At 45.6% G+C, this 12925-nt stretch overlaps 1 protein-coding gene across 1 annotated transcript; it reads right to left on the bottom strand.

The window, feature by feature from the left end:
- Nucleotides 1-1400: 1400 nt before the first annotated feature.
- LOC139580703 (fascin-2-like) lies at nt 1401-10518 on the bottom strand. The gene is made up of 6 exons (XM_071409634.1): nt 10417-10518; nt 9444-10170; nt 4901-5057; nt 2954-3075; nt 2638-2805; nt 1401-2448 (listed from the first exon to the last, which is right to left on the bottom strand). Exons 1-6 carry the CDS (start codon nt 10510-10512, stop codon nt 2246-2248), a joined length of 1473 nt encoding a protein of 490 aa, XP_071265735.1. The 5' UTR covers nt 10513-10518; the 3' UTR covers nt 1401-2245.
- Between the last annotated feature and the right edge of the window lie 2407 nt (nt 10519-12925).

The raw sequence follows: 12925 nt of genomic DNA, 5'->3' as shown, positions 1-12925 counted from the left end.
ACAGGGAAGAATGGGAATGGTAGAGTGGAAACGAACAATTGGGAAAACCAGAGAATCGAGTGAGAGAGGGGTGGAAGAGAGTGTAATAGACAATTGGTTTAAGGCACATTGGTTTTACACCAGAGTGTCTCTATAGGTATTTGTAGCATTGTGTGTATAGTAGTTCTGGAGTATTTGTAGCTGCTGTAGTAATAATGTATACCATTTAGCAGACATATTTATCCAAAGGGACTTAGTCATGCATATATTTTACATATGGGCGGTACCAGGAATCAAACCCACTATCCTGGCATAGCAAACACTAAAGTGCCATGCTCTACCAACTGAGCTACAGTTGACCAGTAGACACTTCCAAACTGAAAACCCAAGCCATGTTAACTCCTCTATAGCCTCATTTATACCTGGCGCGATCATGCGTCCTCTTTCCTGGTCTTTTCCACATTCTGATTGTGCCCACATTTTCAGAAATATGTCTACACGTGGTATTAAAATGTTTCTCTTATCTATCTACTGTGACTACATTTCCTGGTCCGTCCCTGTATGCAAATTATTTGACAGCTATTCTTTCAAAATAATATTTATTTCTTTATTTTAAAGGGGCAATCAGCAGTTGCTACATCCATTTTTGGACTTATAAATTAAGGATATGTACTCATTGATTCTTGAAGAACTCCTGAGTGGAGCAGTGGTCTAAGGCACTGCATCTCAGTGCTAGAGGTGTCACTACAGACTCTGGTTAGATTCCAAGCTGTATCATAACCGGCTGTGATTGGGAGTCTCATAGGGCGGCGCCCAGTGTCGTTAGGGGTTAGCCGGGGTAGGCCGTCATTGTAAATAAGAATTTGTTCTTAACTGACTTGGCTAATTAAATAAAGGTAAAATCTAAATAATTAACTTATAAATGTCTCATGAGCTTAGTTTAACTACCAGAACCCAAAATATAAGCTTATTTTACTCCAAAGTAAATAGTTTGTTTGTAAACAAAGTAAATGTAAACAAACACGATATAGCCTGAAAACATGGTTAAAACTATAGTTTTGATATCATGGATGCTCAGTCCTTGCAGCTATAGCTCTGTTTATGAATTTGAGAGTGGTTACATTTCTCCAGCCCCATCCCTCAGCCTTTAGTGTGCTTAGATATTGTTTCTACTGTTGATTGCTGCTTTAAGACTCATATTGATGCCATATGTCAATGGTGCCACCTGTCAGTGATTTTAGAAGGCTGGATAATGATGATTTAAATGGTTTCACTGTCCAGAGCCCGGTTTCCCAAATGCACCTTAAGGCCTAAGTTCATTGTTAGAACCATAGGATCCTATGATTCTAAGTTGAACTTAGCCTTAAGATGCTTTTGGGAGACCAGGCCCAAATCCGTGTACACTTGTAAGATATCAGACCCACAATGCGTCTTTTAATGCATCCAGTCTATACGATTAAAATACTCATTTTAATACCATGTATAGACATATTTCTGAAAATGTGGGCACAATCAGAATGTGAGAATGTGGACCACAACAGGACAAAGGACGCATGTTAGCGCCAGGTATAAACAAAGCAATGTGTGGACAATGGAAATATTAGTAGTTGTATTACTGTAGTATCATGAATAGTGTTGTTGTAGCTAAAACAATGTTGCTAAATGAAAACCCAAGCCATGACTAGTCCTCTGTGTGTGAGTATGGTACTTACTCTGAACCCTGACTTTTACTAGTAACATACTAATTTTAAAAAACATTTAAAAAATCTCATAAGCCTATAAAGCATAGTGTTGTTTGGAATCTGCCGTTGACTCACTGAACAGTGTTGACTCCAGCAAACATGATTCATTTCTTCTGACCAGGCTCTTCTGAGCTGAAAACATGAGACTCTGCCTTATTTTAAATGAACCTTTTAGTCATTAAGCAGACACTCTTATCCAGAGCGACTTACAATTAGTGCATTCATTTAAACGTATGTCTTCCCTCGACCTCCCCTGTAAAAGAGTCTGTTTTCTCTTTGTGCCTTCTTCATTGGCTGGCATGCCAGGAGTAGGTTGAGGGGAGTGACAGGGGCAGAAAGGGACCTATGGGAGAGGGCAGAAGTTGCCACTAACTACTAGTCTAGAGTCAGATATTCTTTACCAATCTGTTCATTCATTTTTAGGACATGGGGGTTAGGGTAATCTGGTAATCTGTCCCAATCTGATCCTAGATCTGTGGTTAGGGGTAACCTCCAGCAGGGTAGGAGAGTGGCCCCCATATAGGTCAGTACTCCCAGAGGGCAGAGCTGTCGGGGGTAACCCCGTCGCCCTTCAGCATGCCCCCCTGGCCTCGCAGGTATCTGCCGTTCTTGCCTCGGATGGCGATGCGTCCGTGCTCCAGGAACTCAAAGGAGAAGTCATCTGGTGTCTCTCCGTCTGAACATACCAGACCACTGCTGTTCACATACCAGAACCTCCCTCCCTCACCTACAAGGGGTTAGTTAGAGAGAGACAACATGGACTGGCAGCACTATATGAAAGGCCTTTACACGTCAAGACAGATCGAAGCAGAAAGCAATAGATTAAAACAAGCAGTTGCACAAAACTTCTTAAATTCTTAATGAAAAATGCATTGAATTCTATGCAATAGCTAGAATGTGCATATCATATCCTCACCTTTGATGTGGTACGCCCCATCACTGAAATGCAGTGTGAAGATGTCATAGACTGATCTGTTGGCATCCAGCGTGTTGGAGTTCTTATGGTGGCAGATGAAGCCGTTCAACCCTCGCAGGATTAGCATGGGACGGTTTATCAGCTTCAGAATCAACTTCTCATCCTCACCTGATCAGGGAAGAGAGGGAGGGGAAAGAGAGGGAAGGAGGAGGAAGAGGGGTAGAGGTAGAAATTAAGGAGAGGGGAAGGGATATTAGGTTTAAAAAGCATAAGAACCATGGAACCCACTCACCCTCTTAAAGACACAAACACTTACCTACGGAGTCGCTGACGGCTGCTAGCTGACCGTTCTTCTTGGTGCAGATGTATTTCCCGTTACTGGCTCTTAGTGCCACCCTGCGGCCCATCCACTCCACTGCAAACATGGTGTTGGCAGACCTGGATAATAAATGGTTAGGGCTGTGACTGGAGCTAGGGTTAGGGTTGTGACTGGAGCTAGGGTTAGGGTTGTGACTGGAGCTAGGGTTAGGGTTGTGACTGGAGCTATGGTTAGAGTTGTGACTGGAGCTAGGGTTAGGGTTGTCACTGGAGCTATGGTTAGAGTTGTGACTGGAGCTAGGGTCAGGGTTGTGACTGGAGCTAGGGTTAGGGTTGTGACTGGTGCTAGGTTTAGGGTTGTGACTGGAGCTAGGGTCAGGGTTGTGACTGGAGCTAGGGTTAGGGTTGTGACTGGAGCTAGGGTTAGGGTTGTGACTGGAGCTAAGGTTAGGGTTGTGACTGGTGCTAGGTTTAGGGTTGTGACTGGAGCTAGGGTTAGGGTTGTGACTGGAGCTAGGGTTAGGGTTGTGACTGGAGCTAGGGTTAGGGTTGTGACTGGAGCTAGGTTTAGGGTTGTGACTGGAGCTAGGGTTAGGGTTGTGACTGGAGCTAGGTTTAGGGTTGTGACTGGAGCTAGGTTTAGGGTTGTGACTGGAGCTAGGGTTAGGGTTGTGACTGGAGCTAGGGTTAGGGTTGTGACTGGAGCTAGGGTTAGGGTTGTGACTGGAGCTAGGTTTAGGGTTGTGACTGGAGCTAGGGTTAGGGTTGTGACTGGAGCTAGGTTTAGGGTTGTGACTGGAGCTAGGTTTAGGGTTGTGACTGGAGCTAGGGTTAGGGTTGTGACTGGAGCTAGGTTTAGGGTTGTGACTGGAGCTAGGGTTAGGGTTGTGACTGGAGCTAGGGTTAGGGTTGTGACTGGAGCTAGGTTTAGGGTTGTGACTGGAGCTAGGTTTAGGGTTGTGACTGGAGCTAGGGTTAGGGTTGTGACTGGAGCTAGGTTTAGGGTTGTGACTGGAGCTAGGGTTAGGGTTGTGACTGGAGCTAGGGTTAGGGTTGTGACTGGAGCTAGGTTTAGGGTTGTGACTGGAGCTAGGGTTAGGGTTGTGACTGGAGCTAGGGTTAGGGTTGTGACTGGAGCTATGGTTAGGGTTGTGACTGGAGCTAGGGTTAGGGTTGTGACTGGAGCTAGGTTTAGGGTTGTGACTGGAGCTAGGGTTAGGGTTGTGACTGGAGCTAGGGTTAGGGTTGTGACTGGAGCTATGGTTAGAGTTGTGACTGGAGCTAGGGTTAGGGTTGTGACTGGAGCTATGGTTAGGGTTGTGACTGGAGCTAGGGTTAGGGTTGTGACTGGAGCTAGGGTTAGGGTTGTGACTGGAGCTAGGGTTAGGGTTGTCACTGGAGCTATGGTTAGAGTTGTGACTGGAGCTAGGGTCAGGGTTGTGACTGGAGCTAGGGTTAGGGTTGTGACTGGAGCTAGGGTTAGGGTTGTGACTGGAGCTAAGGTTAGGGTTGTGACTGGTGCTAGGTTTAGGGTTGTGACTGGAGCTAGGGTTAGGGTTGTGACTGGAGCTAGGGTTAGGGTTGTGACTGGAGCTAGGTTTAGGGTTGTGACTGGAGCTAGGTTTAGGGTTGTGACTGGAGCTAGGGTTAGGGTTGTGACTGGAGCTAGGGTTAGGGTTGTGACTGGAGCTAGGTTTAGGGTTGTGACTGGAGCTAGGGTTAGTGGTAGGGGTTAGTCTTAGGTTTAGAGCACGTGTCAAACTCATTCCACAGAGGAACGAGTGTCTGCGGGTTTTCACTCCTCCCTTGTAGTTGATTAATGAATTAACGTCACTGATTAGTAAGGAACTCTCCACACCTGGTTGTCTAGGTCGTAATTGAAAGAAAAAAAGAAAAAAACTGCAGACACTAGAGTTTGACACCCCTGGTTTAGAGTTAGGGTTACCTCTCTGTGGCCGTAGTCTGGATGCCTCCGTGGGCCACCAGGGCCCAGTATTTCCCCTCGTTGGTCCGGAACAGACACTTCCTGCTCTCCTTGTCAATCTCCATCTGGAACGTCTCCAGGTCCGTCTCGTCCTCCTGGTTGGCCGAGATACTCACACCTGGGAGGGGCCAGAGGTGTGAGGTCAGTCAAATTCAGTTCATGGTGTGTTCAGTTCGAAATCAATCCAAGTTTTATTGATACTCATAACTGTCAATACAGGCTGTCTGAAATCCATGGGAACACACGTTTACACACTCACACATGCATGCCCTTATACACTCACATGTGGATGGCCCATAACCCACCATACTGTCAAAGACCTCTGTCCATTATGCAGAATACTAATAGCATTAACATTAATTAAAGACAGGCATGCATGCAGACAGGCAGACAGATTCTACCAACCCCTTTACTTTACTAACAGTCTTCTGCACTAGGGTCCTCCTTAGTTACATTCAACCCAGCTTTGCCAAGAAACTATTGGCTTAGTCTAAAAAAAACTATTCTCTGTCTTATCACCAGGGCTTGTTTTTCTGTTTGATCAGGTTCCCCTCTCATCTCAGCACTGCTTCACGCTTTATTGTCCAATTTCATGTGTGTGTGTGTGTGTGTGTGTGTGTGTGTGTGTGTGTGTGTGTGTGTGTGTGTGTGTGTGTGTGTGTGTGTGTGTGTGTGTGTGTGTGTGCGTGCGTGCGTGCGTGTGTGTGTGCGTCCATTTCACATCACACCATCACCATAACAGTCTGCTGAGCTCAGCTGTGATCAGACTACAGCCCATCTAAGAGAGAAAGAGGAGAGAATGAGAGAGAGGAAGAAGACAGGAAATCAGGGGGTATCAATAGAAGGTTTTATACATCAGGGGGTATCAATAGAAGATTTTATACCTCAGGTGGTATCAATAGAAGGTTTTATACATCAGGGGGTATCAATAGAAGATTTTATACCTCAGGTGGTATCAATAGAAGGTTTTATACATCAGGGGGTATCAATAGAAGATTTTATACCTCAGGTGGTATCAATGGAAGGTTTTATACCTCAGGGGGTATCAATAGAAGGTTTAATACCTCAGGGGGTATCAATAGAAGGTTTTATAACTCAGGGGGTATCAATAGAAGGTTTTATACCTCAGGGGATATCAATGGAAGGTTTTATAACTATCTGATACTGCATCTATCTGATATCTTGAAAGGCATTGCTGACACTACAGTTGGTCAATCATACCAAATGGTGCACGCTGACTGCTATATAGCCTAGGGCAATGGTTTTCAAACCTCTCCTCGGGGATCCCCAGACGTTTAGCAATTTTGTTGTAACCCTGAACTAGCTGAGCTGATTCACTTAAGGGCTAGCTGTGGATAGTTAAAATACATTAAACGTTTGGGGGTCCCCAAGGAGAGGTTCAAAAATCACTTGCCTAGGGTAGAGTGTGGTAGTCTACACTCTTAGAAAACAAGGTTATATCTAGAACCTAAAAGGGTTCTTCGGCTGTACCCATAGGAGAACCCTTTGAATAACTATTTTTGGTTCCAGGTAGAACCTTTTTGCTCCAGGTAGAACCAAAAAGGGTTCTACCTGGAACCGAAAAGAGTTCTCCTATGGGAACAGCCGAAGAACCCTTTTGGAACCCTTTCTTCTAAGAGTGTAGTGTAAGGTTTAAAACAGACTGCAGGCCCATCTCCAATTCCTGGTGTTGGCCTACCTGGAAGCCTGCCCACCCGCCTGCCCACCCAAAACTGGATCAGGCACGACTAATACATCAGAGAGTCGCTCTGCCATCCATTATTAATGATGCCACAGCCCACTGTCCCTCTCTTCCTCTCTCTATCCCGCTCTCTCTCCCCTTTGTATCTTTCTCACTTGCTCTCCTCCATTGCTATTCTCATTTTTTTCTCTTTCTCTTTGTTTATTTCACTGCATCCTTTATCTGTCTATCAGACCGTAGCGGGATGATATGTGTGTGTGTGTGTGTGTGTGTGTGTGTGTGTGTGTGTGTGTGTGTGTGTGTGTGTGTGTGTGTGTGTGTGTGTGTGTGTGTGTGTGTGTGTGTGTGTGTGTGTGTGTGTGTGTGTGTGTGTGTGTGTGTGTGTGTGTGTGTGTGTGTGTGTGTGTGTGTGTGTGTGTGTGTGTGTGTGTGTGTGCGTGTGTATTTGAGTGTTTGTCTCTCTTTCAATTTCTTCCCAGACCAGATCGATGTACCCGAGGGAGTAGAGAGAGGTGACGACAGACATGATAACAGATCTGACCCACACACACACACACACACACACACACACACACACACACACACACACACACACACACACACACACACACACACACACACACACACACACACACACACGTGCATGGACACTAACACACCACATGGGCGCTTTAATAGAAAGAGAGTGGGAAGGCAGTAGAGAGAAAGAGAGAGAAGTATCAAGTCAGTTTTTGAGCCTAGTTGTGTTTGTAAACTATCTGACGGTGACACGTCTGCTCTTCAGGGAGAACTGTTAGTCCTGTTGATTTATGTGCGAACACATAGAGAAGGTGACTTCCTATATATCTGACTATGCTCTCCTCTCTCCTACTCCTCCTCCTTCTCCTCATGTACTTTCACAACCACTCTCTACTCACTTTCCTCTCTTTTCTCTATTTCCTCCTTTCCCATCACTCTCCCTATATATGCTTTCCCCTTCCACCCTTCTCCTCCTGTCTACCTCACTAACCCTCTCTCCCCACCCTCTCCCCTGGCTGTTCCCTACAGTCTTTCCCTTTCTAACCCTCACCCTTTCCCTTTCCTCCATTAACTATTTTTTTCCTCACTTGCCCTTCCCTTTCCTCCTTTATTCTCTTCGCAGCTCTCTCCCTGGGTCGCCCTCTCAACCTCTTTTATCTCCATCTCTGGGCTGGGGTCTGTGGCTGACTGACTGACCCAGTTGTCTTTCTGATTTGTGGGCTGAGTTGCTATGGGCTATGCCCCTGGTGTGCTGTTGGCCAGAGACCCATAGAGTTAGAGTAGGGCTTGGGTTTCTGAAAACAGACTCCCCGGCTTCAATGAACAACCGCCATGGCACTATCAATTATTTAACAGACTCTGCACCTCATCACTCACCAATACAGGAGTGTTTGTAAAAGAGAGAGAGAAAGAGAGAGACAAAGCTTGTGTTTGTGAAAGAGAGAGTGTGTGTAATGCATGTTTGTAGGTACAAGATGGAGAGGGAGAGAAAGTGTGTGAGTGCATGTGTGTCTGTGCACTTGTCATCTGAGTGTGTGTGTGTGTGTATGTGTGAGAGAGAATGAGAGTGGAAAAAGTAAGTGTAAGGAAATGTTTTGTGTATCCTGTTTGAGTGTCTTTTAGCACTAGCATAGAGGTGCGTCACCGCCCTTTCTTCCCTGCCCTCATGAGGTTTCCTATACCCCTTAGGCCTCGAGGTAATCACTTTCTGCTCGTCTCACTCAGTCATTTGGTTATTGCAGATCGTAGTGCTAACCAGGAACAATGAGCCTCAGCTACAGTTACAACCCTCAGGTTAGAGTAACACTACTCCTCAGACAAGAATATTCACCAAAGACCACAGCATCAAACACACGGACGATACACAGAACACTCTAGAGATTCTAGGAAAAGATTCCCTCTAGATTCAAGTCTAGATGAGATTCTAATAACACTGTAGATTCTGGAATCAGTTACCGGGTCTATGACATTATCATAGACCCGGTAACTGATTCCAGAATTGTTTGTGGCTCGGGCAAAGGGAAAGAGGCACAAGTTACTACATTATCATATTATACAGTGATGCTGACACTATTAATCAGTAACACACTTTTCACAGTGGTCATGCATGCAGGGTATACCAGAGATGAAGTCTACACTGTACATAAGCTGCACTGGAATAATCAGCCATTATAATTTGCAAATCTCATTCCCACTGACCTGGTGACATGTTTTCTGAGCCTGAAATACAAAAAGACTACTATGCTGCAGAGGGGTTTAAGCTACTGTAAGGAGGCAGTGGAATGATACTACAACGCTGGAACTTCCCTTTAACAATACAATAATGATATGTTAGAAATAGAACAATCGATCAACGCACACACAAACATGACAACACATCAACTGCGTTCATCTCGTCTTCGAGGAAACACCCAACCTCAGACAATATGATAAGGAATCTGAAGACTACATTACCCATAATTATGGAACAGTCTTTATCGGCTGTCAATCATCCATATCGAATGGCAGTGGTGAAGCTCCATGCATATTCAATACGGCTGCTAATGTATTTTCTGTACATCTGAAAGCTCAGTTACCACAGTAGGTATCAAGTGGTACGAGAATATGAGGTAGTAATAGTAGTAATAGTAGTAGTAGTAGTTGAGTAGTTTTAGAAGTGACACATGAGGAGAGGGAGAGAAAACAAAAAAGAGAACGAAAGAGGTGTATACTGTATATTTATGCATGTGTGACATCTATGTTCATACTGTGTTTTGTCTACTGTGTATACTGTGTGTGTCTTACGTTGCCGTATAGACACGTATTTCCCATTGGCTGCCATCAGCACCACCTGTGGGTGGCTCTCCTCCAGGTCAAACAGCTCGTCCTTCCCCGGCTTGCTGCACCTGCCAGACCTCAGTGTCCCCGTGGGCCCCATCGGACTCAGGTACTTCCCCTCACAGTCCTTAAACGCCAGCTTCCCACACTTCAGCTCCAGCGTGTACCCCGTGCCCCGCCCGCTCTCCGCTGACAGCTTCCCGTCGTTGCCAAGGTAACGGCTGTCGCAGGTCTTGAGCCGGTACTTCCCATCCAAGTAGACGAGCGTCAGGAGCGCCGCCACGCCCCATGGAATGTTCCGGTCGACGGCGATCTCGCCGTCGTCGGGTGACAGGTGGGCGTAGCGCTTGCGGGCGACACTGAGCAGGTTGGCCTGCGGGTGGAGCGCCAGGTGCACCGCCCATAACTCTGCCTCTGTGATAACTTGGGCGAAGCAGGACAGGTAGTCCCGGGAACCTCCGAATAACCTCAGGTAGGGTTCCGACTGAAGTGCCCAGCGGCCGTCTGACTGGGCAGCGATTAGGAAGCGGCAGTCTGTGTTCCGTCCCTCGGCCTCGCAGGTGACCTTGCCATCCTTGTCGGAGGCCAGGTAGCGGCCCAGATGGCTGCGGAGGTAAACCACCTGGGGGTCCTGGGAGTCCTGCTCTAATGTCCACACCTGCTTCCTCTTCAGACTGGGGGCCGAAGCATTCACCTGATGGAGGAGAGATCACTGTCAAGAGCACTGGGATTAGACAGTTTCCACTTGTCTACCTAAAACGCCTTTCCTCTTCCCCTGTCTTCACCCTTTCTAACTCTTTCCTGCTTTAGATAAACTTCTTTGGCATCTACTCTACTCTGGCATGAAAACGACAAAGGAGTTGGCTAAAGCAGGACCAGACTGGCACCAGTCTAGACAGGAACACAGTAAGACTAAGCTGTGTCAGATGAGGTATCTCACCTTGAAGCCAAAGGCCTCTGCGGTGAGGTAGCGACTCTCGTGGTTGATCAGACCAAACTGCAGCTTCAGTGGACAGTTTGTACCGTTAGTGGGCATCCTGGCCTGGAGGAGGAGGAGGGATGGGAGGAAGAAGAATGTGTGGCGAAGAGGGAGAGTGGGGAGGGGAGGGCATGGGGGTATGAATGACAAGTATGAGGTGAGGTTAAAAGGGTGGGCAGAATTAGGCAATAAAATATGAGAAGAAATCAATGAGGAAGGTAGCTATAATGCAGGGACTTTGTCTTCTACATTTTTTTTACACAGATTTATGATCTACTTACTGTGGTTATGTGGTTCCTTTCTGTAGTTTCTGTGATTCCTATGCTCCTAATTCCCAGATTAAAACGTTTCCTTTCAAATTACTCCTCTTCTTATTCTGTTTCTCCTCCCTTCTCCGTCTCCTCTCCACCTCCGTCTCTCTCTGGTGGTAGTGAAGGACTCTTTCTCGTCTTTTCTCTTTCTGTCATTCAGGGCTCCTGTTTTTTTTCCTTCGGTTTCCTAATCAGGATTATAGTAATCAGCAGGGCTCAATACTGCAATCCAACAAGTGACGTCACCCTCTCCACCTCTCCTCTCACAACTTCTTTCAGACTACCTCTCCCCTTCTCCCTCAATTGATATTTTCCCCCTTCTCTATCTCCCTCTCTTAAAGTCTTCCTCTCACTCAATCGTTACCTTTGACTCTGTCTCACTCTAACGCTCTTCCTCTATGCTTCCCCCCCTCTGTTTCTTTCTCTCCCTCTCTCTCTCTTTCCCTCAGCCAGTCTCTCTCTTTTTCCAATTCCCTATTCTTTCTCTCCCAGTTCATTTATCTGAGATTACTGAGCCACTGATCTCCTGACCAGTCTCCAACCTTGGCCTTAGTGACCAGTCAGTAACCCAGTCACCCAACCAGTCAGCCAGTCAGTCAGTCAGTCAGTCACCCAGTCACCCAACCAGTTAGCCAGTCAGTCAGTCAATCAGTCAGTCAGCCAGTCACCCAGTCAGTCAGTCAGTTACCAAGTTTTTATTTGCTTTGTCATTTTTATTGTTGGGGGGGGTTACAGGTACAATATTCATATCAATTCACACACTCAGTTTATACCACATGTACCCGTAGGCTGACACTCAAAAGAAAAACTAAGAAATACATACAGAGAAATTATCATATTGATCACACAGGATTTTGTAATAATGATGGGGTGACAGGTAGCCTCGAGGTTAGAGCGTTGGGCCAATAACTGCAAGGTCGCTGGGTTGAATCCCAGAGCCGAAAAGGTGAACAAATCTGTCGCTGTGCCCTTCAGCAAGGCACTTGTGTCTCAGGGGGAGTTGGGATATGCAAGAAACACATTTACATTCCACACTTGGGTGTAACAGGACAAATATAAGCCCCCCCCAAATTATTATACCCCGGCGACCAGAGAAAACCCTCCCCATACCACTTCTTCCCCGTGGGCCTGAAAGCATAGAATAAAAAATACAAAAATGTTTCCTTGGTGTTAAATACAGTCTGTGAACAAACTTAAAATGTGTAAATTGATGGTTTGGATTACAGGAAGCAAAGGCCATATTTTTCCAGTTATATCTATGGACCATACTTTTTTAATGGCCAGCTTAGAGTATGAGCTTTCCAAATGTTTATATATTATAGAGAACAGTCCTTTCAGGGGAGCCCAGGTCATTTATTTATAAATCCCATCATTGGATGGTTTGGTAGTTGGGTTTTCCCAGCATACCTGACCTAAGTTAGAAATATAGAAAAAATGTGTGTCTTTCAAATCCTGGAGTATTCTCAAACCATTACTGTCCATGATATCGACAAGGGTACATATTCCACATTTGGACCATTGGGGGGGGGTGCAAAAGGACGGCCTCCAGATTTCTAGGCATTATTGTGATTTATTGGAGTATGGGCATACCATTTTAATTCCCAGTTACATTGACTTTCAATTTTGAGACAAATAGTAATTGTGTGAGCAATGAAAGGACCAAAGCATAGTTTACATTGTTTTAAGGTCCAGTGCTGTCAAAATATTTTTTTTCCTGTGTTTAATATCATATGTACGACAGCTGATGTAACTAACACTGTAAAGTGTCCACATTTTTTTGTGTGTTATTTCTTGATAGTTGCTGGTTGAAAATACTTATAATTTGCCAGGAGTTTCGTCTTTCTATGGTGACATCACTGGTTAATAGACCAATAACTGTTACGTCCGTCGTTAAATGAAGACCAAGGTGCAGCGTGGTAGGCGTACATTTTCTTTATTAAAATGTTCCACCAAAAAAACAATAAACAACTCAACGAACAAAAAGCTTAGGAGTGCAACCCATGCAACAAACAAAGACAAGATCCCACAACAGAAGGTGGGAAAAAGGGCTGCTCAAGTATGATTCCCAATCAGAGACAACGATAGACAGCTGCCTCTGATTGGGAACCATACTCGGCCAACAAAGAAATATAAACATAGATTTCCCACTTTAGTCACAC

This window comes from Salvelinus alpinus, chromosome 7 (genome assembly GCF_045679555.1).
Source record: "Salvelinus alpinus chromosome 7, SLU_Salpinus.1, whole genome shotgun sequence".
Lineage (NCBI taxonomy): Eukaryota > Metazoa > Chordata > Actinopteri > Salmoniformes > Salmonidae > Salvelinus > Salvelinus alpinus.
The sequence above is the reverse complement of the archived record's forward strand: the minus strand, read 5'-3'. Positions and strand labels throughout refer to the sequence as shown.

Excerpts from the sequence above, each read along its gene's own strand:
- LOC139580703 (XM_071409634.1), bottom strand. The coding sequence starts at position 10,512 with ATGCCCACTAACGGTACAAACTGTCCACTGAAGCTGCAGTTTGGTCTG. Across the intron at positions 3,076-4,900 it reads CAGACTACGGCCACAGAGAG|GTCTGCCAACACCATGTTTG; the intron begins GTAACCCTAACT and ends TTTATTATCCAG. Across the intron at positions 2,449-2,637 it reads TGGGGCGTACCACATCAAAG|GTGAGGGAGGGAGGTTCTGG; the intron begins GTGAGGATATGA and ends AACCCCTTGTAG.